Source organism: Puntigrus tetrazona, chromosome 8 (genome assembly GCF_018831695.1).
Source record: "Puntigrus tetrazona isolate hp1 chromosome 8, ASM1883169v1, whole genome shotgun sequence".
Taxonomy (NCBI): Eukaryota; Metazoa; Chordata; class Actinopteri; order Cypriniformes; family Cyprinidae; genus Puntigrus; species Puntigrus tetrazona.
In genome coordinates this window covers 9,969,941-9,995,396 of record NC_056706.1, presented here as the reverse complement: position 1 = coordinate 9,995,396, position 25,456 = coordinate 9,969,941, and the positions used below count along the sequence as shown (strand labels likewise).

At 37.7% G+C, this 25,456-nt stretch overlaps 2 protein-coding genes across 4 annotated transcripts; both read left to right on the top strand.

Annotated features, from left to right (window-relative positions):
- The first annotated feature begins 288 nt into the window (after positions 1-288).
- myo1f (myosin IF) lies at positions 289-15,761 on the top strand. Of its 3 annotated transcripts, XM_043247334.1 has the most exons (29): positions 289-382; positions 554-653; positions 5,478-5,609; positions 5,984-6,073; positions 6,175-6,269; positions 7,453-7,540; positions 7,637-7,726; positions 7,825-7,956; positions 8,327-8,461; positions 8,571-8,703; positions 8,803-8,999; positions 9,079-9,159; positions 9,738-9,824; positions 9,920-10,006; positions 10,106-10,273; positions 10,385-10,470; positions 10,729-10,810; positions 10,902-11,008; positions 11,108-11,206; positions 11,474-11,618; positions 11,768-11,882; positions 12,229-12,398; positions 12,691-12,836; positions 13,938-14,084; positions 14,156-14,304; positions 14,395-14,454; positions 14,552-14,777; positions 14,850-15,022; positions 15,106-15,761. In XM_043247334.1, the coding sequence occupies exons 2-29, from the start codon at positions 651-653 to the stop codon at positions 15,180-15,182; spliced, it is 3,300 nt and encodes a 1,099-aa protein (XP_043103269.1). In that variant the 5' UTR covers positions 289-382; positions 554-650; the 3' UTR covers positions 15,183-15,761. The 3 variants fall into 3 exon arrangements, with proteins under 3 accessions (XP_043103269.1, XP_043103268.1, XP_043103270.1); XM_043247333.1 differs by lacking the exon at positions 289-382 and having other exon boundaries at positions 499-653; XM_043247335.1 differs by lacking the exons at positions 289-382; positions 554-653; positions 5,478-5,609; positions 5,984-6,073; positions 6,175-6,269 and adding an exon at positions 6,743-7,197.
- A 2,873-nt stretch (positions 15,762-18,634) lies between these two features.
- On the top strand, positions 18,635-25,269 carry acer1 (alkaline ceramidase 1). The gene is made up of 7 exons (XM_043246366.1): positions 18,635-18,941; positions 20,819-20,940; positions 21,340-21,454; positions 21,961-22,099; positions 22,701-22,838; positions 22,970-23,107; positions 24,344-25,269. Exons 1-7 carry the CDS (start codon positions 18,908-18,910, stop codon positions 24,519-24,521), a joined length of 864 nt encoding a protein of 287 aa, XP_043102301.1. The 5' UTR covers positions 18,635-18,907; the 3' UTR covers positions 24,522-25,269.
- The last annotated feature ends 187 nt before the right edge of the window (positions 25,270-25,456 follow it).

Here is a 25,456-nt window from a genome sequence, read left to right as displayed (position 1 = left end):
CTAACTATCTAATAGCACTTTACTTTCACAGTAAAAGCATTTATATATTAAAATGATGTACAATTTCTGCTGCAGGGATGCAGAAGCACCTGGACAGAGACACTTAAGATTGTATTTGGGGCCCTGGGGCCCTACTGATCAGCTGGCATTGTATACACCCAGATATAAAAGACATACAAGTTTTTGTTCTCAGAACTGAATAAAGAACTTCAAACGTGAGTGAGGGTGTGTTTAGTTCTGTTTTGTGGGATGACTGTATCATTTCTACATCTCTTGCAGTTTGTCATCCAGTCAACAGGATGGGCTGCATCCTGTGTCACACGCCTCAGAGTAACGGCTGACCTGGAGTCTGACACATTACTGCTTTTGCATCATGAGCTAGGTGAGTTTGACCAGGTCCTTCGCTTTTGTAGGCATACATGCGTGTGAGGCAACAGAGCGTGCAACTTCTTCTTGTCTCACCTAAGGGTTGTGGGAGTTTGAGGAAGTGATCTGTGCATAGCGCTGGTTACAGACTGCTTCCCTTCACTAAACTTTTGCTCTTGTGCTGTAGAATCTGCCGGTCATGGCAGGGTGCTGAGAAACATTTGGACTCTCACATTTAACAAAGAAAGAACAACAAACAAGGAGGAACTAACAGCACTGGCATAATGGTAATGTGATTTGAATTATTAAATTATGAGTTATTTGAACTTTTTTACGACTTATTAGGTGTCATATCTAATCAGACCGTGAACTATATACCTGTTTGTTGCTTCTAAAAAGGCCCCTCGTTGTCATTTATTTGTCTGTAAGTAAGTGCATAAAGGGTTATAATTCCTTTATTATATACAACTGTAGTAACTAAGTTTGCTCCTCTGTTAAGTCAGAATGCTTAAAGGGTTCGGTGTAAGATATGTGAGGCTCAAAGAACAGCATCATACTAAAGACACAGCATTTGTTGTGAACTCGAACAACTCCTTAAATGGAAGCATCTGTGACTTTAAATTCTCTTTATTTATTAGCTGAGTGCACTTGTTACCCATCAAAGCCCGATGCTGTCAAACCGGCAAAAATGTTCACACGTTTCCTTTGGCAAGATGCTACTGAAGGGTTTCATGGTTTCAGTGCAAGTTAGCGAGGGAGCTGAGAACAATTTGAGGCTGGGGTGGTGATTCTGTAGGAAGTAAGCTCTTGTGCTCTTGTGTGGCGCGAGGTTTACAGAGAGGATTTTTCGCAACAGCGCCCCAGAGGTAGGGGGAAGTGGGGAAGTATGTCAGAGGGCTCTTGCGGTTATAGTCGGTACTTCCTCACCCCTTCTACAGCTTTCTGAAACTTGAGTCTTTCTGAGCCTGTGCTAAAAGATCCAGTAACATACACAGACCAGATAATAGATGCAAAGTTGACAGGAACCACATTATTTTAGGGATAGTTTACCAAAAAAAATTGTCATTGTTTTTTCACTTTCATGGTGGTCCAAATCTGTTAAATCAAGTTGAATCAAAGCCAGTGAGGTCCAAAACAACGTAAAACGCTGCTGACTTGCATTACACGGATTTCAACATGTTTCAATTCTGAATGAATCACGTTTTTTGAATGTGAAGATCAGTAGGCATTTACCACTGGTTATGCACTTTCCACTATTACAGTGGCTATTCCTATCTAGTTCTAGCGGCAAGACGAACATCAGTGAGGTCATTCCAAAAAGAGTCAAACTGCTTTTCTCAATTGAAAATCAGTAGGCACCAAAACATTCGTAATCATTTTCAGCACCAGTGGTTTTGCTTTATTGCCATTCACAAATCCTCTCCCATGGCATTATGGGATTTTTCATAATTCCACCTCAGCCTGGGAGGCCTGTTACTGTCCTATTGACTGCTAACAATGTCAAGGTCCAGAAAAGTATGAAAGACTCATATGAAAGTATGAAATAGTCCGGCTGTCATGAGTGGTGCAAACATAACAGAGAGTATGGCCGACACAGAAGAGAGTATGCTATTTGCATGCAGTGATGCTGTGGTGACGTCACAGTGTCGAAATTTATTTAATAAAGTCATTATTTTTGTTTTCTTTCCATACAAAAACATTGAACCATTAATGATTTCACCTTGACAGTGTTATTTGCTTGGCAGTCAATGGGACAGTCACAAGTGTCCTGGTTTTCATCCACAATATCTTAAATTATGTTGAACAAAACGGATGGACAAAACTTTTATTTATGGGTTTGGAATGATATGGGGGTAAGTAATTAAATCCGAAATTTTAATTTTGGGGTGGAGTAACCCTTTGATGAATAACAAGTGCACTCAGCTAATAGTTGCATCATGGAATAAAATTATCTTTTAAGGATACTTTTCATCTTCTGGTTTATGAATACTGTCAATCAATCAATCAATCATTTTATTTATATAGTGCTTTTAACAACACAGGTTGCATCAAAGCACTGTACAGTATAATGACAGGGATGTATAGTGACGAGAGTGACCAATTTCTTATTAAATGCAGAGACGGTCTCTGTAGTCAATTCAACGATAGTCACTAGAAGTTAAGTGTCCCCAACCAAGCAAGCCAGAGGCGACAGCGGCAAGGAAACAAAACCCCATGCATACAGAATGGAGAAAAAAAAACCTTGGGAGAAACCAGACTCAGTTGGGGTCAGTTCTCCTCTGACCGGACGCCCAGCACTTAACCTCCAGTTCAATTTTAAACGCAGCTGTGTCAGATAGTGTAAATGACTTAGTGTGTGTGTGTGTTTGGACATAATACCAATTTGACATATTGCCCACTTTATAGTAGGGAAATAGAAATGTTTTTAATCAGCCTCAATCTATGATTTCTATCATATTAGACATTTACATCAGCACAGATGTCAGCGAATCATTGTCTGACTCAGTGTCTGTCTTGCTTGTCAAGAGGTAAACTGTGTTATAATTTCCTCTTCCCTTATTTCCCTTATAGAGCATTTCAGTTATTTCAACATCTCTCATTTCTGAATGATTCACGATGCTTTCATTAGCCAATTATGGATTCTGAAGATCATATGAATGTGTTTTCCACTGATCGAGCTTTTGTATTTTTTGCTAGTTCTAGTAGCAAAGAGGAACATTAGTGATACAATGAGCAACGAATATGGCTTTATTCTTCATTCTGTAGAGAGGGTGCTACATCCACATTTAAACATCTTACGTCATGCGTTGGCAGCACACGAAGAACATTATGTAGCCTGTAATATCTCAGTACCTCTTTCAGCAAAAAGAGAAATATATCTTCAGAAAATCTAGTGTCCGTCATAATCTTATGAGCCTATACCTCTGTTGTAGATCACATAGGAGCTTTGACCACCCTCCATGTCTGATGTTTGAGCTGCGGTTGAAACAAAGGCTAGGAATTTTCGACCTCAAACCCAGAAAAGGGTTCACAGCTTTCTATGGGTGCAACATATTAAAATCGGACTCGCTCGATTTAAGTTCAACCTCTCCAAATCTAATTTTAAAGTGCTTTCTATGTAAAAAGAAAGCCTTTTAATAAAAAGGGGTTGAATTGTGCATCTCGTATCTATTATATCCTCCTGAGACCCGGCTGTGGAGTTTTTGCCTCTATAGTGAACATTATATTTTTACGTATTTCTCTGAGACCTCACATGTCACAATTGTTTGGCATAAAGCAACATCTCAGGAAAGGTATTTAAATCCAAATATGACTTCCAGGTAGAGGACACCAGGACTAAAAGCATGATTATTGTGCATTTTGGGAGACAATTATAGCAATATTTTTATGGAAATATTAGATAGTATTATGAAAATCTGACCAATCTGTTACTCCCATTATGAGAGTTTTTTAGTACATTAACAGTACATGAATTATGTCAATTAAATACAGGGTGTAGGTAGAATTGTGCTTAATGGGAAAATAAGAAATTTGTACATACATATTGAATAAAACAAAACAGTATATCAAAAAAATTGTTAAATATTTTATAACATAGTTAAGAGTCAGCCTTAAGCAAACATCTTGAAACAAAAAAATGTATTGGTGAGTTTCAAAAAAATCACATTGTTTTTGCCTTTTTGGTGTCTAATTAATGCCATTAAAAAAAAGTAGAACAATAGTCCTAGTGTCCTTTACAGGGGTAATAAAATACGAACAAAATATAATTGTTAATTGTTAAAATGTCTTATGCTCTAAACAATGTAATAATTCTTTTTTTTTTTGTCTTGGTCTCAGGAGGATATAGAAATATTGTACATAGGATGTAGTACATCAAAATGTGACACAGACACACAGCTGGTATATAACTTCCTTACATCTGCTGCCTGTTGCTTGGAAACTTTCTGTGGTTTCCTGTCCTGTTAACCACCTAAGTTCAATTGCCTAGTTATTTAAACTGGTCAAAAATGGTAATTAGAGAACCTACGTTACAATCTACGATCAACATTTAGACCAAATTAACCTAACCCTTACGTATACCTCAGTAGAGTCATTTCTTCCCATTTACACAGATATGTATCATGTATTTGTAATGTTGTGGGATTTGCATTATATTGAAATATATATCATACTTCAAAAGTCACCTTCTAAAGGATTTAACCGTGAAACCTTTTTTTTCTTTTTTTCGCACCTGTGCACAATGACGCTAATTTTAACATGTTTTTGACTTTGTATCTGCAAGGCCATGTTTCCTTTTAAAACAAGTGAACTACGTGTAGGTGTACATAGATGTGCGTCTCGGTTCAGCTTTTAGCCTCTCTCCTTCTCTTTCTGCAATCACCAGTGGTTAGAAATAGTGGTAAATACTTTAGTTACAGGGAAGATTGAAAGAGGAACTGGATGCTGTAAGTCTCTGTTTGGACCATGACGAGGTCGTCCGAAGGCAGCATCTTTCACTCACTTCAATATTGGACCAATATGTCACTTTTACAACTTTTGCTATTTGTGCGGGATATATGTTTAGAAGTAAGTAAGTTTCCATTTAAAAAAAAAAAAAAAAAACTATTGCCTGTTGGGTTTACTATAGTTTAATGCCTCTAATGCACTTCTCCTTCTTCATTGAGATACATTGAAATGCACTGGCTAAGTCTTAAATAAGGGTTTTGGTTTACATAATTTATGCATCTATTATGTATAAATACACACACATACAGTATATATTTTGAAAATATTTACATTTATATATTTAGATTCTTATATTTTGTGTTATATAAAAATATATTAAATATATATATACATAAAATATTTTCTTAAATATATACATTTATATACAATTATATATAACCTGCATAATAAAATATACACAGTAAACACACATACATTATGTAAACAAAAACTTAATCTGAATTAACAGTTTGACAGCACTAATATATTAATTAGCAATTTACTATTAAAATAAGTAATTTGTTTATATATAAAGACTACAACAGCTATTTCCTCACATACACAAACTCAAATCTTTGCTTCTAGAAATTCCTACAAATGGATGTTGTGACCGTTCTCTCTTTCAGGGCAGCAAGTATCACTGGCAGAGCCAGAATGTCAAGCAGAGTGGTGTTGATGATATGGTGCTTCTCTCCAAGATCACTGAAGATGCCATCGTGGAAAATCTCAAAAAGAGATACATGGACGACTACATCTTTGTATCCTTGCTATCAGAGGGATTTAACACGCTCCTCTCAGCTGATCGGTTGCTGTTGCTGTTTTTAAGACTTTTTTCTAAGTTTTGTCTTCCTCTTTTGTTTACGTGCGTCTCAATTAGCACACACTCACTTCCTGATTTTATTTGACACATAGCAGCTACTTTGTTACATGAAAACAACACAGCGCTACTGCATTAATTATTATTTTTTTATTAGTCGAACTGAAAAACAGGATAGTATATTTTTTTTTTAAAAGATTACAAAGTTTGGAATAATGCACCAATGCATCGTTCACTATAAGGAACATGCATAAAAAAATTGGGTTGGGCTGAATATGTCTGGATTGTTCATATGTCCTTAACTGTAATTTGTAGACTTATATAGGGCCTGTATTGATATCAGTGAATCCCTTCAAACAGATGCCATACTTCACTGACCGTGAGATTGAACTCTACCAGGGAGCTGTAGGTTAAATACATCAAACACTTATTGTCATTACAGTAAGCGTTAGAATTTATCGTAATTATTTGATTTCAGTTTTACAGCTATCGCTTTTATTCTTCAGGCCCAATATGAGAACCCACCACACATTTACGCTCTGACAGACAACATGTACAGGAACATGATGATTGACAGCGAAAATCAATGTGTCATTATAAGGTTTGTGGTGATCGCCTGATACATGCCGTCTGTTTCAACACGGATTTGATGCTCTTCCTGTGACTTGCCACATTCAAACCAAAGCCCACTTTCACATGCAGGCCACACCTCCTGTTCAAACCGCTGGAGAAGAAATATCAGGGAATTCACATGACTCGCTTGCTTCTGGTTCAACAAAGCAATACGTTTTTGTATCCAATTCCAGTTATGAGAAAGCAGTCTGTGACCTTTCGCTGTCTAACAGCTCGAGACGAAAGTTGTGCAATCTGCTGCATTTTCAAGCCACCTCAGCTGTTTGCAGAGATCCACGTTTCAGTATCAATGTCATTCACTGATATCATTTTTTACTCTCTTCGGCCCTATTGTCACTGTTGGCAGTTCCTTCTGTCGTTTGTCACACCCACAAATGTCTTTGCAGCAGTGGTCACCATTCTTAGTATAGTTTCCTTCCTGATTTAGAGAAGAGCTTGCAAATGGTGTTTCTTAATAGCTTTCTGAAACCAAACGCTGCATGCTACCTTGCTGACCAGCTTGTGTAGTTTATGTAAAAGTCCATCATTAGTTACTTTCCACACTTAAAAAAAAGTTGTTTCAACTTGAAATAACGTGTTAGCCCACTGCCAGCATTTTTTTTGTTGAGTCACCTTGAAATTTTAAGTTACTTAATATGAATTTAAGAGACAACTGGAATTACAGTGCAAAGGGCCATACCATCACATCTAACGAACTAGAACAAATCAAGCAAGGTTTAGACATGCAAAATTGAATTTATAAAATGACAATTTCTCAGTAGAACTGAAAAAAAGAGGCAAAATCAGGATATATTGTAGACGCTAAAGTATGTATCTGATTGTCCAAATAGGGGCATCTTAGTGTCACAAGATGAGTCCTGATCCTACTTCCATTTTTTGGGTCTCGGCCAATGAGGGTGAGAATAACCATATGTAGGCTAACCAGTCAATTCAGCTACAAGTGCTATAATTTCTTCGTAGAAAATAATTAAAAGGTGGTTTAAAAGCCACTGCTCGCAACTTCCTGTGAGAGTGATGGCATCTTTTAAAAGCATGCTTGTGCGTGTGAGAGAATGTGAATTCAATCAGAACTAATGTACAAATTCACACTTCAAGTCAGAGAGACTTAACACAGCCAGGAAGTTTCAGTGTTCTTTTATGTTTATGTTCAGCGGGGAAAGCGGAGCAGGAAAAACAGTTGCTGCTAAATACATCATGGGTTACATCTCTAAAGTATCAGGAGGAGGAGCTAAAGTACAGGTAACGAAATTTAGGAATTTTGTGTTTGAAATATTTTACTGTTTTAGAAGCAAATGGCAGTTCTAAAACTTGTGCTGTGTTGTTTTCGTTGCTAAGCATGTGAAGGAAATCATCCTGCAGTCAAACCCTTTGCTGGAAGCCTTTGGCAACGCGAAGACAGTCCGCAACAACAATTCAAGTCGATTTGTGCGTTTCACGCTCACGTATATGCAGCTCAGTTTTATTAATTTACAACACGCAACCCTGTGTTTCATTACTGTCAGTAACGCTAGCTCAATCGACAGGGCAAATATTTTGAGATCCAGTTTAGTCGAGGAGGAGAGCCAGACGGAGGGAAAATCTCCAACTTCCTTCTGGAAAAATCAAGAGTCGTGAGCCAGAATGAAAATGAAAGGAACTTTCACATCTTCTACCAGGTAGAAAAATGCTCTAATTATAGGAAACGTTGTCTTAAATTAAAAATACTGAGATCTCAGAACAGAAAATAAAAAAACAACATTATCAAAATTACATTTTATATGTAACATTTTTTAAATAATAACAAATATATTAAGTATTTAATTAAAAATTATTTTTTCTCCCAGAGCTGCATCTGGAAAATTCATAGAATCAAAAGACTTAATTAAATTAATATTGATCACATTAAATTTTCAGATAAAACACAATGAATAGCTGTTGAATTAATTCAACTCTCTCTCTCTCTCTCTCTCTCTCTCTCTCTCTCTCTCTCTCTCCTCTCTCTCTCTCTCTCCCTCTCCCTCTCCCTCTCCCTCTCTCTTTTTAAAGCTAATAGATGGTTGCACACCCCAGCAGAGGGAAGAATTGGGAATTATGACCCCAGATTACTATTACTATTTGAACCAGTCTGGAACATACAAGGTGGATGGAACTAATGACAGCAAGGACTTCCAAGAAACCATGGTATACTTTTTCTTCAATATTACCATGCCAGATCATGTGTGTCCCCTCTCAAACACTTTTAGAACAGTTCAGTATTCGCGACTTAGACCCTGATTTTTGATGTCTACAGGAAGCCATGCAGGTGATTGGTATCCCCGAGATGTTTCAGAGACAGGCGCTGCAGATTGTAGCTGGCATCTTACATCTGGGCGCCATCAGTTTCATTGAGGCAGGAAATTATGCGCAGGTGGAGAGCGTGGACTGTAAGTGAAATGTATATGGAGTTTGCCCATTTGCTGTTCTGAGCAATAATAGTGACTTGTATCTGTATCTTATATACTTTGCAATGACTTTCAACCCAGTACTGGCATTTCCTGCGTATCTGCTGGGCATCGACCAAAATCGTCTACAGGAGAAGCTCACCAGCAGGAAAATGGACTCCAAATGGGGTGGTAAATCTGAAACCATTGATGTGACTCTGAACAGAGAACAAGCCAACTACACGCGTGACGCTCTCTCCAAAGCACTCTATGCTCGTCTGTTTGACTACCTGGTTGAGGTTAGTGAACGGTGTACGAACACTCAGTAACTAGATTGAAGGAAAAAAGTCATTTTTTGATTTTTCTCTGTGCGAGCAGGCAATAAATAAAGCCATGCAGAAACCCATCGAGGAGCTCAGTGTTGGTGTTCTAGATATTTATGGATTTGAAATTTTCCAGGTGATTATCCTCTCCTTCTATTGATTGTTGCATATTATAATAGGGGGATTTTAATCTTTTAATAATAATTAGCCAATTAGGCATGATTGACATGTTAATTAACAGTGAATATATATACGTTTAGCTGGAGCAAAATGTTTGAATTATTTAAAAGAACACTATTTTAATTGAACAAGAATGCATATCAAGTGTCATATCAAAGACATTTCTAATATTACAAAATAATTATCTTGCAAATAAATGCTGTTCTTTCAGTTCTTCAAAGAATCCTGATTAAAAAATGGCATTTGTTTTTTCATGCTAAAATAATAATAATAATAAGTTTCTTAAACAATAAAACAGCACATTATTATTTTTTAATGTATTAAAATAAACTGTATTTTTAAACAAATAAATGTAGAGCTTATTTCAATTTCATCTAAACAACACCAATCTTTTGAACATTAAACATTTTTTGAACATAAAAAATTTTGTGACTATTTTCAAGTGTAAAGAATCTTAAGTAACATTCTTTGAAAATTTTAAATAAATAAATTTAAATAAGATTTTATGAATAATTATATATTTTTTTTCTCTAGAGGAATGGTTTCGAGCAGTTCTGTATCAACTTTGTGAATGAAAAGTTGCAGCAGATCTTTATCGAGCTGACACTGAAAGCAGAACAGGTACAGCAATTAAATCTTTCATCGTTCTTTACAGCAGTATTTCTCTTGATGCGTGTAAAGTATCAGTCGGACTTGTCGTTCTTTACATCCCGCAGGATGAGTACGTACAGGAGGGCATCAAATGGACACCCATAGAATACTTTAACAACAAAATCGTGTGTGACTTAATAGAAAATAAGCTGGTACGCATTAAGAGAGACTATTCTATATAAATGAATATTAATAATTAATAACTATCCGTCAATTTGTCAGCTGTAACCCTGTTCCACCTTCAATCCCAGAATCCTCCTGGGATCATGAGCGTGCTGGATGATGTCTGTGCTACCATGCACGCCAAAGGAGACGGTGCTGATATGACTCTTCTTCAGAAGCTACAGGCTGCGGTGGGGACACACGAGCACTTCAACAACTGGAACTCTGGTTTCGTCATTCACCACTATGCTGGCAAGGTGTGTTACGACTTTTGCCCTTCAATGCGTACCCACCTCGACCTTTTCAACAGTAGTGTGCATGCTGTAACGCTCCTAAATTGCTTCTCATTACCCACTTCTCTGATTCAGGTGTCGTATGATATCAGCGGTTTCTGTGAGCGAAACAGAGACGTGCTTTTCCCTGACCTCATAGAACTGATGCAAAGCAGCCAATTGTAAGTGCTGATTAACTCTCGTCGTAGGAATTGTTTACATTCAGAGGCAGTTTTAGGTTTGGGAAAGGGCATACAGTATGCAATATAACAGAAAGCCAGGAACAACAGAACAAAGACAGATGAGTGTAATCAATTTTCCCTGAAATACTGGTTTTCTACTCCTGGAAAGCACTAGCAAATTGGCATAACCCTTTTTTTCCATAACCTCAATCAACGTGTTCCAAACATCCAAAAATATTTATCTCTCTGGCACTCCAGTGACTTCATTCGAAGCCTCTTCCCAGAAAACCTCAGCACGGATAAGAAAGGTAGACCAACCACTGCTGGCTCGAAGATCAAAGTAAGGCCGATGTCCTTAATGAACTCGTACTCTTCTGATGATCAGTCACTATCCTTTATCTGGAGTCACTCACTGACTGTCTGGTCCGCAGAGACAAGCCAACGAGTTGGTTAGCACACTGATGAAGTGCACGCCGCACTACATCCGCTGCATCAAACCTAACGAGACCAAGAGGCCCAAAGACTGGGAGGAGAGCAGGTGAGGCGTGCTCATTCAATCAGGACTCCACATACTTTGTAAAGATGGTGTAAATGAACTACAACTTGCTATTCATAAATTTCACTTTTATGTTCCCAGAGTGAAACATCAGGTGGAATATCTGGGCTTAAAGGAAAATATCAGGGTACGACGTGCTGGCTTCGCTTATCGTAGAATCTTCCAGAAGTTTTTACAGAGGTAAGAGCACGCCTGAAAAATATGTTGGTCATAAAATATCTTTAGAAGATGTGATATTTTAGCAGCGTTGCAGTCCAAGCGCTGAATTAGCTCTGCGGGTTTTAACCTCAGGTGAGGGAGCTCGAATAAATAAAGTCTCTTGTGTTAATCTCAGAGGAAATACTGCTGATGTGTTAATGTTGACCTCTCAGGAGTGCTCATTTTAGGGGTGATTTCCCTTGTGTGTTAATCTCAGCGCTAATTGGAACGCACTTGTGTTTTCGCTAGGTACGCCATTCTAACAGCAGAGACGTGGCCATATTGGCGAGGCGCGGAACAGCAGGGCGTTTTGCACCTTTTGCGCTCTGTTAACATGGACACGGATCAGTACCAAATGGGCCGCACCAAAGTTTTCATCAAAAATCCCGAGTCGGTGAGGCTCAGAAATCTTAAAAAAAGTCACCAAATTAATAACTAAGACCTAGGACTCCTAAAAGAAGCTATTAATAAACTGTTGGTCAAACCCAGAATGTTCCTTTGGAATTTTTTTTTTGTTTCAACTCACATTTCTTTTAAATGTAGCTATTTTTGCTGGAGGAGATGCGAGAGAGGAAGTTTGACACATTCGCCAGAACCATCCAGAAGGCGTGGAGGAAATACATCGCCAGGAGGAAATATGAACAGATGCGGGAGGAGGGTGAGTGAACGTTACAGGACTTGAAGACTAGCATCCTAAAAGGCAGAAAACTTCATAAGTGACTGAGCCGAAGCAGAAACTCACAAACAGTGTTTCCATTCATTTTGAAAGGCTTGATGGTAGTATCATCTTGTAAGCGTAATAATACACTGCACATACAAATACTGGGTACAATAATCTACTTTTAATTACTCCAAACTATTTTAGGTGACAGTTTTAGATGACTTACTTAAATTTAGCATTTAATTAGTACTTTTCTGTTTTGTAATGTTTACATCGCATATTGTATAGGCTGTAAGTGAAAACTCTGCACGTGAGGTACTTACTCTCTTTGTGTCATTTTCAGCCTCTGATATACTGTATAACTCTAAAGAACGACGTAGGAATAGTATAAACAGGAACTTTGTCGGCGATTACCTTGGAATGGAAGAGAGACCTGAACTCCGGCAGTTCATGGCCAGGAGGGAGCGAGTCGACTTTGCAGACTCGGTCAACAAGTTTGACCGCAGATTCAAGGTATAAAAACTCAAGAAGCAAAAATGATGTGTACAGTTAAAAGTTTGGGGTCGGTGGACTTTTTTAATGTTTCTGAAAGAAGTCTCAGTGTTAAAAACAGTTATGCAGCTTAGTATTGTCATGACTTTTTCATGACTGTGTAAAAAAAAAAAAAAAAAAAAATATATATATATATATATATATATATATATATATATATATATATATCTCAAATTATTATTATTTTTTAAATAGATTAAATAAGGGCTTAAAAAAGCTATTATTATTTCCCACTTCTTTTGTTTTTTTTCAGTCTATAAAGAGGGATCTAATACTGACACCAAAATCCATCTACTTAATTGGTCGGGAAAAAATAAAGAAAGGACCAGAAAAAGGCCAGATAAAGGAAGTTCTGAAAAGAAAGCTGGACATCGGAAGTGTCCGTTCAATTTCTCTGAGGTGAGTTGCTGCTTTGTTCATCCCAAAATCCATTACACATTAAGTAATAATCAGCTAGATGCACACCTGGTATTTTTTATACTCCATATTTTGTTCTCTACATCAAGCTGTTCAGTTATACAGTGTCTACTTCACACACAATAATGCTTACGTGCATTTTTTTTTACTGAGTGACACAAATAAGCTGCCAGACCACCCATGCTGCTACAGCAGAAGTGCTTATACGGAAGTTCTGCGGGGTCAAACTTTTTGCAAAGTGCAAAAAGGAAATTAGCAAGCAGGAAATGAGTTAATATTTATGGTAGCTCAGTTCTTGTTTCCTACCTTATATGTCAAGTCTGAGAGAGAATGAAAGTGGTTTTGAACAAGAGGGAGAGAGATGGTGATTGTCTCCTCCTTGTGATGATGATTAATGATGATGTATCAAAAACGCATAAAGATAATGTGAAAATCAATTACACATTAGTCAGTAATAAAATTTACAGCGCTTTGATATTTCATCAGTCGTGCCCTCTCTCATCTCATCTCATCTTCTCTTCTGTCTTTGCTCAAGCTTTATTCTTCTTCAGTGTGTAAGCTTGAGCTGTGCACATAACTGATGAAAAAAAGTCATTTGTTTGATTTGATTCCAATATAAATTTTCCACTAGATTTTCCATGAACACACACATATATTATGCAAACAAAAACGTTTATTTTGTATATGATTATTTGCTATATTTATTGTTTGATAGCACTACAATTTAAAATAACTGTTTCATATTTAAATTCTTTAATGTAATTTCATCCTGTGGTGGCAAGTATCTTTTATATTTTATTTTCTTAATTATTACTCCATTCTTCAGTGTCACATAATTCTGATTTGGTGCTTATGAAACATTTTTTGTGCTTCTTCATATTCTTGTGGAAAACTTTTAGGATTTTTGAATATTATAAATAAATATAACGTTTAAAAGACCAGCATTTTTTGAAACACGGAATGTTAGAAATGTTTTTACTGAATATTAATATTAATATATCATAATGCCCTCCGAAACCTTAAAGGAATATTATATTACATTCAGCAAAAGTAAAAAAATTATCTTCCTTCGTTTCCCTCCAGCACAAGGCAAGACGACTTCTTCATCCTTCACGAGAACGAGTACGACAGTCTCCTGGAGTCCACATTTAAGACAGAGTTCCTCAGTCTGCTTTGCAAGCGTTACGAGGAGCAGACCCGAAGCAAACTCTCTCTGTCCTTCAGCGACAGGTGCTGATAACTCAATCACAGCATTAGACTCATTCCAGTGCAGAGAATAAATGAATACTGGTGATTTGTAGGCTGGAGTTCCGAGTGAAGAAGGAGGGCTGGGGAGGAGGAGGCACACGTATGGTGGTTGTCCAGAGGGGACAGACTGATTTAGCCGTCATCAAACCTGGAGGAAAGACTCTTTCTGTCTCAATAGGAGATGGACTGCCGAAAACATCCAGTAAGTGAGATGGATGGATGAATGAGCGTCAGCAGCGACAGGAAAACCGTTCATTGAGCTTCACTGCATGTACATTTTGTTTTTCTCCAGAGCCAACCAGGAAAGGCATGCCACAGAGTCACGGAGGAAGAAACCAGCCACGGCAAAGAGGTAGAACAATTCAACTGAAACTTCTGTGTTGAACCACGCGCATACGTGTTTATATATATTTATTGAATGCGTCCATGTGATATGATTTTCATCACAGGGGGCCATCAGAATGGGGCAGCACAGTTTGCCCGGGGTGGTGCTCAACAGCACCATCAGCCGCAGCAGCAGAGGGAAGTAATGTACTCTACACCGATGAGGAACCCTCCGCCCAGCAATGCTCTTCCTAAACTGGGATCGCAGAAGAATCGAAGAGGCTCCAGGCCTGCCCAGAATCAGTCCACAAACCTTGACTTCCTCAATGTGCCTGATCAGGGCATGTCAGGGTAAGAGAACACAGATAGGACAAACCTCAAATCCAGTTTTTGTAAATACTAAACCAACTAAAATTTTTCCAGAATGCAAAGGAAAAGGAGCATCAGTCAACGGCCTCCTCCGGCCCCCTCTAGCCGCCCCAAACCCCAGCCCCGTCCACAGGGCCCTCGCTGCAGAGCGCTTTACCAGTATTTTGGCCAAGATGTGGATGAAATTAGCTTTGATGTCAATGACATCATAGAACTTATTAATGAAGGTGAGACTTGGGAATAAAAATGTTGTGAATTTGATTTAAATGGCGGTTGAATTGTTTCTAACGTTCCTCTGGGTTTCCTGTAGATCCGTCAGGGTGGTGGCGAGGGCGGATTCATGGGAAGGAGGGTCTCTTTCCTGGGAATTATGTGGAGAAGATCTGACCTGATGACAATGCACCATGACTTTTGACCTCTAACCTCCACTAGATCATGGAATCTCTTAGGCTCGGGGAATTGACCTCATGCATGGTTATTGCATGGTTTTAGATAAGCCAGCTCAGTCGTTTCCGGTCAACTGTAAGAAGAGTTTCTCTACATAATCCATTCACAATTAGAAGAAAAGTTTTGTTTGTCTAAAATAATACTGTTTCAGAAATGACTAAGGCGGATGTTACATTTACTCAAGGTAATTTGTTAATTCATGCCGTGAGTCTTTGCACTGATTGACAGTGGTAACTAAATAAATCACCTTCAAGCCAAGTTCTTTTATATTCTTGAATGATGGTATACTGTTTCTGAACATTCGGACAGCCCTGCGCCGCTGGAGGTGGGCTGTAGATTAATCTAAACACGTGTCTGTGATGTTAGCATGTGTTGTTGTATGTTCCTGTAGCATTTGTTTCTTTTCCTCTTTCTATACGTGTAATATATATTTATAAATACTCCCTGTAAGCCAAGGAATTTGGGGTACTTTCCTGGGATTATCAGACTCTGCATATAAAATGATGTTCTTTAATAACATGGAACTGTATGTTAATTTCATTATTTAAGATGTTGCAATTATTTTGTTTCTCAGTTTCTGATAAGAATGAGGCATGAGATGTGACCTATAGTATAGTATACCTATAGCACATGTAAAATGGGCTTCACCGGAAGATTATAAGATTATAGATTTATCTTTATTGGGAGGTTTTAAATAGCTCACCATGCATATGGTCAATTATCATTCAAGCCAGTGACGAGCCAGTGATTAGTGACTTCTCCCCATTTTTTTTTTTTTTTTGGATTTTTGCTGATTTTTTTGTAATTAGTTTTCTTTACACAGACAGTTTTCAGGCTAAGAGAGACTATACACCGTTTACAAAGACTCTGCACCGTCTGTAAATGACCACTTGGTTGCGCTGTTGCGCAGTTCAAAAACTGCTCCAATTTTGTCAAAGGGAAGAGCAGTAATCACAGCTTTTTCTTTACTCCATGTCTAATTTCCTGAAAAGTATATGTAAAAAAAGGAATTACATGATTTTTTTTTATCTTACTGTGTAAAATCTTCAATCGTAAAAAATATAAATTGATGTTTGATACTACCAGTATTAAAGACAACTTTGTTTAAAAGATTTCAATTCTGTACTATTTAAAAAAAAAATGTCCAGAGAAGAATACACACATTCAGACACTTTTACTTTTTTACAGTTTTGTCATGTTGTAGCTAGTATGTCACCGGTACCTAAATAAGCAGTCTTTACCAAACCAAATCGGAACGCAGGTTTCGGTGCCATGCTTGAATCTTTGCAGCATCATGTTGTTTTCACATTACGACTTGAAAAACACAAGTTGTGACATAAGAGCATCCGAGGAGCATGTGAATGCAGTAATTTGCAGCAGATAGTCCTCTGTTAACTAACTTAGCTAAGCCAGACATGCTTCAATTTAAATGCTTAAGGCTACACTTTCCTTGTATTTACATTTTTTACCTGTTGTCCAACAAAAGAGATCATTCTAACCTATTTACTCCACAATACCAGTCAAATGTGTCCTTTTGTGACATGTAGCCACAGAATGAGGCAGAAAATATGTTAATGTAAAAAAAAAAAAAAAAAAAAAAAAAGACTTTAGGCGCTGTTCTGCAGGTTCTAAGTGTGTTTTCGTGTGTCATTGGAGGATTTTGTTTGGCCACGCTGCCATAAAGCTCAGCTCGGTGGAGAATTACAGTGTTGTTTGCCTTCTGTAGGTTTCTCCTATCTCCACATGATCATGGTACTCGGTCTCCTGCCTAGACAAGGCCCTTTTCCATCGATCTCTCAGTTTGGCTGGAAGAGTCTCGGTTGTGCCAAAATTCTTACATTTGAAAATTAAGGAAGCCAATGTGCTCTTGGGGATCTTCAGTGCAGCAGAATTTTTTTTGTGTAGCTTTCCTCAGATCTGTGCCTCGATGCGATCCAGTCTCTGAGCTCTGCAGACAGTTCCTTTGACCTCGCGGCTTGGTTTTTGCTCTGATGTGTATTGTCAGCTGTGATGCCTTCTACAGAGACGTGCGTGTCTTTCCAAATCATGTCCAATTAATTTAATTTATCACAGGTGGACTCCAAATCCAGGTGTAGACTCATCTCAGCAATGATCAAGAGAAATGGGAGACCGTTTGCAACAACTGAAATTGAACTTATGTGCCTGAGCTAAATTTGTAGCAAAGTTGTAGCAAAGGGTCTGAATAACAATGTTAATGTGTTGCAACATACAAAATTGAAGGGGGTCTGAACACTTTCTTAATGCACTGTATTTCATAATATTTCAGCCACATTTATATATGTCTGATAAAATGTGATAATTAGACTGAGCTTTGTTCAGTGGGGAGTCTGATCAACTTTGCATCTGGAAGTATTTAGTCATTACTTTTTGAAGCAGTGAAAACTTGGAATCGTAAACTGGAGACAAGCCTAAATTACTTTACAATGGAGACGTTTCCCCCATGGTACATGCATTTGATGTGATATTTGGCTTGTATTTGCAGTAGAATAGAGGTTATTAGCCCCTGGCACAAAGAGTGAATGACAGAAAAACGTGTTCTTCGCAGGTGGGTGGGAGGACTGGTTGAACAGGTGAGTTCAGATTGACAGGTGTACAGAGACATTATATATATATATATATATATATATATATATATATATATATATATATATATATATATATATATATATATATATATGTTACAGCTTTAAAATGATTAAAATTGCATCTCCTTGAACAGCTTGATTACACAAGTCATGTTTCTTTTCGTTTTTTAACATCAGGACAACAGAGAAAATTACCTTTTGTATGTTTGTTTTTAATCACATTATAACCATTTTAACCAAAATACTGGTTTCTGTTTCATTTAATTTCATTGAATTTATATTTATTTGCATAGAGCCTTTTAACAACACGTAACACATTGTTCCAAAACAGAGCCTCACAAACTTCTAGTGAGCAAGCCATGGGTGGCAGGGACCTTGGGGAAAACTAGGCCCAACAGAGGGAGGTACACTGCCTCTGGCTGACATGTATTTGACTAATATTTACAAAACTATAGCCATATTTATTAACACAGAGTTGTCAATAGATTAAATGGAATCCACCCTCATGGACTTTAAAATGTGCATATATATGGCCACTTAATGGGGAGTGGAAAAAATAAAAACAAACACAAAAATGAAGGGAAAAAAATAGAATAGATAGTGAAAGATATAGGACAAAATTTTACATTTGTAACAAGTGTGGACATGTCAACAGAGCAACTACGGTTACCACCATAGTAACCACTGATGTTCTGTTTAAGGTCACCTTTTTCATTTTAAGTTTAAGTGAAGGCATTAAATAATGAAACTGTAAATATTTTGCGGTTAATAAGCTGAATGGGCGTAAAATGGTCGCCCGGTGAGGTGCAGGTAAACTTAACCTCAGCTCGTTGATCTTGTGCTGCAGCTCGCGCTGGAGGCGGGCGCGTGCCGGTCGTTCTCTGGTAAAACGGTACGTTTCAGGTCTGTCCGCATAACGAGCTGACAGCTTCACTATACATTGGCACAATGAGGAATGCTACCGTTCGCTGGGTTTCACCTGAACTCTCCAGGTGATGTCACAACGCGAGACCCGAGTAACAGGATCGGGGACATTTCTCCCCTACTTAAACCTGACACATGGAGCGCGCCGCTACGGATGCGCTTTGGAGAGGTAAGCGGTAGTTTATTGCTTTTTTATCTAAACGTCTGTTCGTTGGGTTTTTATCGATTTGAGAGACTTTCTGTAAGACAAGCACGGTAGCGTTTCGTTTATTGCAGTATTTGTTTGCTTTCTCTGTATGTCTGTGCTGCGCTCACCTACCAATTAATTCATTATCCAGAGGATTGACTTTTCCCGGGTGAATGATCCGTGCTCCGCGGGGTAATGATATACTTACAAGACCACAGATCCGGTGTTTAAATGTGATGCATGATCCTGTTGGTTTTAAGATATTGTTCAGGTAGCCCGCGAGCTTGTTTAAATACGTATTGATTTAAAACGACAGATATGTCGTTATGCACACTGTAACTAGTAAAATTCAAATCAACAAAGATAAATTGTAAATGACTGACATCGGCCAACTGTAAACTTTGTGAGCTCAGAAAATGTCACATGGTGTTTAATATAGCAACAATACCTGTGGGTTGTGGGGTCACTGGAAGTCATTTTTACTACACCTACATGCTAAAACTGCTTAGGCAAGAGAAACCTGACCGTTTTAGTCTATTAGAGTAAAACGGATTTCGGATGATCCCACTGAGTCGAATCTTTTGATATGTTCTCTAAAAAGATTCATTTCGTGTGACGTGAACGAGTCACTAAATCACTCGTTCGTTAAAAGCAGGTTCGACCGAAACAGTTCAACATAGGACCTATTCATCAAACAAGTTTATTTCAGTTAGTCTGACTTACTGACAGTTGAACTGGTTCAAAATAAGTCAGACTAACTGAAATAAACCTGGCTTATTTGGTAAACTTGTTTTATTTAACAGGCCCAGCTGCTTTTTTTTTTTTTTTTTTGTCAAACGATGAAACGTGATTAGTCTCATCCAAAATAAGTTTAATTTTCATAATATGGGGTGTGTACTGTGTATATTTATTTTGTGTATATATAAATAGACACACACATACATGCATGTATATATGACACATTTATATTTATTTATAATATCATATAAACGTATATACATTTTTTTTGAACGTACAGGCCCACAAACACAGTGCACACACATCTATTATGTAAACACAAACTATTTTGGATGTGATTAATTGCTATGAACTATTTGATTGCCCTAGACTTGGACTCACTGTAACATGTGCAATGCATTTTTGGAACGCTTTTTTGTTGAGAGGCTGCAAAAAGTTGACAAATGTAACAACTCTTAAGCGGTTGTTTGCACAGAACATATTTTTGCATTTTACTGTACTGCTTTTCTATGACGTAAACATTATATGTAAACGTATGTGTTTAGCAATTGGATTTTCACCTTTTTCTTTATCAACAACTAAAAAGTTAGTTAAAAAGTTAGTTTTTTTTTTTTTTTTTACATTTCACTTTCTAGCATTTCCCGATTTTAAACACAAAAACACATTTAGCGTGAATAGCCTCCAACAGGGCATTCACACAAAAATGTGTTTGCATTGAAAATATTATTTTAACAAAACGCATTTTATTTTGAGTGCAGCATTTAATGGTCAAACCTTAGAATGCAAAAATGTGTTCTGTGTGAACGGCTTTTAAGACGCCCGTTTATTAAAAACAAGTGGAAAACAGTCCAATGGATTACAAAACCTGTTCTTTGTTAACATCCCCTTATCCTTTAATAAAACTGGCATGCCTACAAATCTACCAGAGCCTCCAGAAAGGCACAGATCTACCTTTTGTTCAGTAGCTCCATTCTGTCACAATAGAGTCTAGAACACTCCTCCCTGTAAAGACAACAAGCTTTAGCACCATGGCAAGTGTTTTGTTCTTTAACACAGAGATTTAAGCCACAGATTTTAGATGTGTCATTACAGTGATTTATAAAACTCTCTCTTTCCCTCAGGGATCCCGTCATTCCCATCCTTTGACAAAATGGCAGGTGTGTTTGCCTACGAGAGCTCTGAAGTGGACTGGTGTGAGGACAACTATAAACATTCAGAGAATGTTGTGGAATATTTCAACACGGTACGAACATGACAGATGAGGCGCGAAACCCTTTTACGTTCTAGTGACTGCGAATCATTCTTAATCCAGCCATTAACACTAGAGGAGTCCTGTTCAAAATACTGTTAAATGTTAACTACTCTAATTGCTGCAGACTTCATACGATAATGTTCAAAGTGCCGTGGTTTCATCCAGAAACTACACCCACAGTAATGACACATCTACAGTGACTCAGGCACAATGTTACACCTATTTATGTGCTCAACAGAGGCTTAATTCCGTACAGTTCAGCCAAATCTAGTTTTTTATGTGATCCTACACTAGTTAAAAGTCAAAAAGCACATTTGGAGTCGTCATCGGATAGGATTTGAGTTTGTGTGTCTGGCTGATTCACTAATACGTGTTTTCTACCTCTTTCAGATGAGCAGTTTTATATTCTTTGTGATCTCACCCATAATGCTTTACTTGCTACACCCATATGCCAAGGAAAGGAACCTGGCTGTGCACCTGGTCTGGATCATGATGGTCTTTGTAGGCAAGTGTGACTGTTCGATCTGTAAAGGGGTTGTGGCATTAACAATCCAGAAGAGGGCAGTATGGCTCAATAGCAAGGTCAAACTTCTAGAAATCCAATAATTCAAATATATGAATGAATGAAATTTATTTTTATGTATGTTGGTGGCAAAATGAGGCTAGAACAAATGGCTAGTAACACAAAATGGGTTTACATCGCAAATTAATACATTAGAAATGAAAAGAAAATGTTTAAAAAAAAACATAAGTAATAATTAATAATAAAATAATAATTAAAAAATCTGTATTTTTCAATGAACATTTGACATGCACACACTGAATATGCTGACAATCTAGAGAATTATTTAAAAGGAAAGCAAGGAAAATTGGGAAAACCAAAATCATGTTTTGCTTAAAACCACTTATTCCTTATTAAATCAGGTTTTATGGTATTTACATAACTTATTAACTTATAACTTTAACTGTATTCACATCCCTTTTGACCATGGTCTGTTTCTTTCTCTTCAGGTATCTTCTCCATGTATTTTCACATGACTCTGAGCTTTATGGGCCAGATGCTGGATGAGCTGTCAATCCTGTGGGTCTTGGCCCTTGGTTACTCCCTGTGGTTTCCGCGGAGACACTTCCCTTCTTTTATTAAGGACAGGTAGCAAATTCTATACAGTCCGTTTCTATGTAATGGCATGAACTCGTCTTCCTCCTCAGAAGAGGAGCAATTAAAGTATCCATTTACAGTCCTTCATTTGTGTAACAGTAACCCCGTTTAACTTGCAGCATGATATTCTGATCTCGCTGTGGGAGAAATGCTTTCCACAGTGCTTTCTCAGTGGGGTCCAACCAGCCTTGTATTAATATTTAAATGGTTGCTATCTAGATTCAATTCAGTTTTAAATTTAGGAAAATTATGTTTACTATAAAAATGCTTGGGTGGTCGGTATTTTTGAGCATCAGTTAATAATTCATTATAGTTAGAAAGATTTATTAGTTAATACTAACCAGCAACGGTTTTCATTACTTGAGCAGCAAATTAACATTTTAGAAAAAAACAGCTTCATTCCTGCTGCAATAAATGACATTTTCATGTACATTAAAATGAAAAAGTTACTGAAATGTTATTACAATTTAAAATGTTTTTACAGAAATTTTTATCAAATAAGTGTAGCCTGTCAATGGAGAAGGATCTGTTTCACCCCAGACTATCTTTAGTCTAAAGTTTGGTCTGTCTTTTTGTGTTTTGTTTGTTTTAGGAAATCCTTCTGTCATATGGTCCTGATCATCACTGTCATAAGCACTCTGTCCTCTTTTGTCAAACCTACAGCCAATGCCTACGCCCTCAACTGCTTCGCCATCCATATCCTCTACTCTCTGTTTGTGGAATTAAGGAGGTAAAGTGTGCATTCATTCAGATGTTGCTTTAGTTACTGTTTATCCATTTCAAGACTATAAAGGCTGCTATACAAGATTTTTGTTGTTGCTTACTTTCACACTCATGCAAAACGGATCTATTTCTCAACAGTTGCACAGATGAGAGAGTGCTGCGTCTGGCCTGGGCGTCCATTGGCCTGTGGGTTCTGGCTATCTCCTGCTGGATTAGCGATCGCTTTGGCTGCAGCTTCTGGCAGAAACTGGACTTCTGTTATCTGCATGGTATCTGGTGAGTGAGCCATGATATCCCACTGCACACCCTAAAGCCTACACCGTCACGTTTGATGAACAAAATTCGAAGACCTCTGAATTTTCACTTTTGTGTATTCAATCTTCTGTATGCCTTTTTTTAATAATTTAAAGGCTATAATTTTTTTTTATATTTTTAATTGTTACTAAGTCCACATAAGTTACATATTGTTAATTTATATACATATACAGGGGTTGGATAATGAAACTAAAATGCCCGGTTTTAGACAACAATAATTCATTAGTGTGGTGTAGGGCCTCCTTTTGTGGCCAATGCAGCATCAGTTCATCCGGGGAATGACAGATACAAGTCCTGCACAGTGGCCAGAGGGAATCAGAGCCATTCTTCTTGCAGAATAGTGGCCAGGTCACTACGTGATGTTGGAGGAGCAACGTTTCCCGACTTGCTCCTCCAAAACACCCCAAAGTGGCTCAATAATATTTAGATCTGGTGACAGTGAAGTTGAACATCTCCCATGGCCTCCACATTCATATTCATCAAACCACTCTGTCACCAGTCTTGCTGTGTGTATTGGCGCATCATCATCCTGATACACGGTACCGCCTGTTTGACATGGTCCTCCAGAATGGTTCAGTAGTCCATCCAGCACAAGTATTAGGGCTAGGGAATGCCATGATATTGCAGCCCAAACCATCTCTGATCCACCCCCATGCTTCACTCTAGGCAGGCAACAGTTTGAGTGGTGCGTTTCTTTGGGGCTACTCCACAGCGTAACTCTCCCAGATGTGAGAAAGACCGTGAAGGTGGACCCATCAGTGAACAATACATGTTTCACATTGTCCACAGCCCAAGACGTGCACCACCAACATGTTCTCTTTTGAAGTCAGATATATCACCAATAATGTTGTGTGCACTGCAATATTTTAAGCAAAACCGCGCTATTACTATACTAATTGAACCTTCACACTTTGCTCTTACTGGTGGACTGCAATGAAGATTGGTCACCAGGCTGGTCATATTTAGCCATGAAACCTCCCACAGTAAATTGGCCAGTGTTTCAGTTTCATTGTCCAACCCCTGTGTGTATATATGATATGATACACAAATATAATATACATTTTATGCATTTCATTTATAGATTTTTAAGTGTAAATACAGTGGACTCATTTTATATGGGTTTCATAGGGTTAAAGCTCATTTTCCAGACTTATAGACTGTCATGCTTATTCTCTTTTTCTCTGCCCCTCTGCTCAGGCACATTCTGATTGTGGTGGCCACAGCTTATGCTAGTACTTTGGTCGCTTACCTGGACGCTAGTTTGGAGATCCCTTATTCCCTACCTGACCTGCAGTACTGGCCACGGAATAACTGGTCCATTGGACTTCCTTACATAGTCCTCAAGGGCACCACAAAGACACAGAAAAGATGTTAACAGGCATGTTTAAAGCTTGGAGTAACGCTGATTCAGGACCAGCCTTTACATTTCCAAAATGGTGAATACATTTATATGGGCAGGAAGGAGCTGATCCTAGATCAGACACTGTACGTTATGTGAACTCTGAAGAGAAACTTATATGAAACAAATGCTGTGCTGAGTTGTTGCAGTTTCTGGAGCTTTCTTCATATTTCTCACAGAAACTGAAGTATGAGTGTGAATGTTTCTATGCAAGTGACCGTTCATATTCTCATCTTTACAAACAACATGGTGTTGTTATGTGAAAACAGATATTTGCACTGTTGTGACTAGATTGAATGTTTGTACAAAGCATTCTGAATTTTACTTGATTTTCTTGTTAACTGAGAAAATTGTTATAAGCAACCGTTTGATTCATGGGTGAAACTTGAATACTAATTGTAAAAGAAAATATCAATGCTCGATTCATAGTCTGTTCAGAGGAAGTCATGCCGCCTGTCTGATGTGAGATGTCACTTTCTGAAATGATTTTCCCACAGCAAATGGTGCAGACGTTTGGGGATTATGTATCATTTTGATGTGGCATTTTTGTTATTTTACTGTGTTTCGTTAAAAAACTATTTTAACTTCTAACTTCCACCTCAGTGTATGAAATTGTGAATATTGATGATGGCGTACTGTTCAATGACAACACTGTGGAAAAGACTTATGTGACATAAAACTAATTATTTGTGGCTTATTTTTATATAAATTATGATTGCTGGGACATGCATTGGATGTGATTCATTTATTGTACCACCATGAGACACACCAAAATAATAGTCAAAAACTAGAGAGAAACTAAACCAATGATGCTGCTGCTTGTTTTGAGTATTTTATAATTGTTACAATTTAAATTAACCTATTCAAATCCATTTTGACAACATGCCCTGCTATTGCGTCAACGGGGTTCA

Excerpts from the sequence above, each read along its gene's own strand:
- acer1 (XM_043246366.1), top strand. The coding sequence starts at position 18,908 with ATGGAGCGCGCCGCTACGGATGCGCTTTGGAGAG. Across the intron at positions 21,455-21,960 it reads GATCATGATGGTCTTTGTAG|GTATCTTCTCCATGTATTTT; the intron begins GCAAGTGTGACT and ends CTTTCTCTTCAG. Across the intron at positions 22,839-22,969 it reads CTGTTTGTGGAATTAAGGAG|TTGCACAGATGAGAGAGTGC; the intron begins GTAAAGTGTGCA and ends ATTTCTCAACAG.
- myo1f (XM_043247334.1), top strand. Across the intron at positions 6,270-7,452 it reads AATCAATGTGTCATTATAAG|CGGGGAAAGCGGAGCAGGAA; the intron begins GTTTGTGGTGAT and ends GTTTATGTTCAG. Across the intron at positions 7,727-7,824 it reads ACAACAATTCAAGTCGATTT|GGCAAATATTTTGAGATCCA; the intron begins GTGCGTTTCACG and ends CTCAATCGACAG.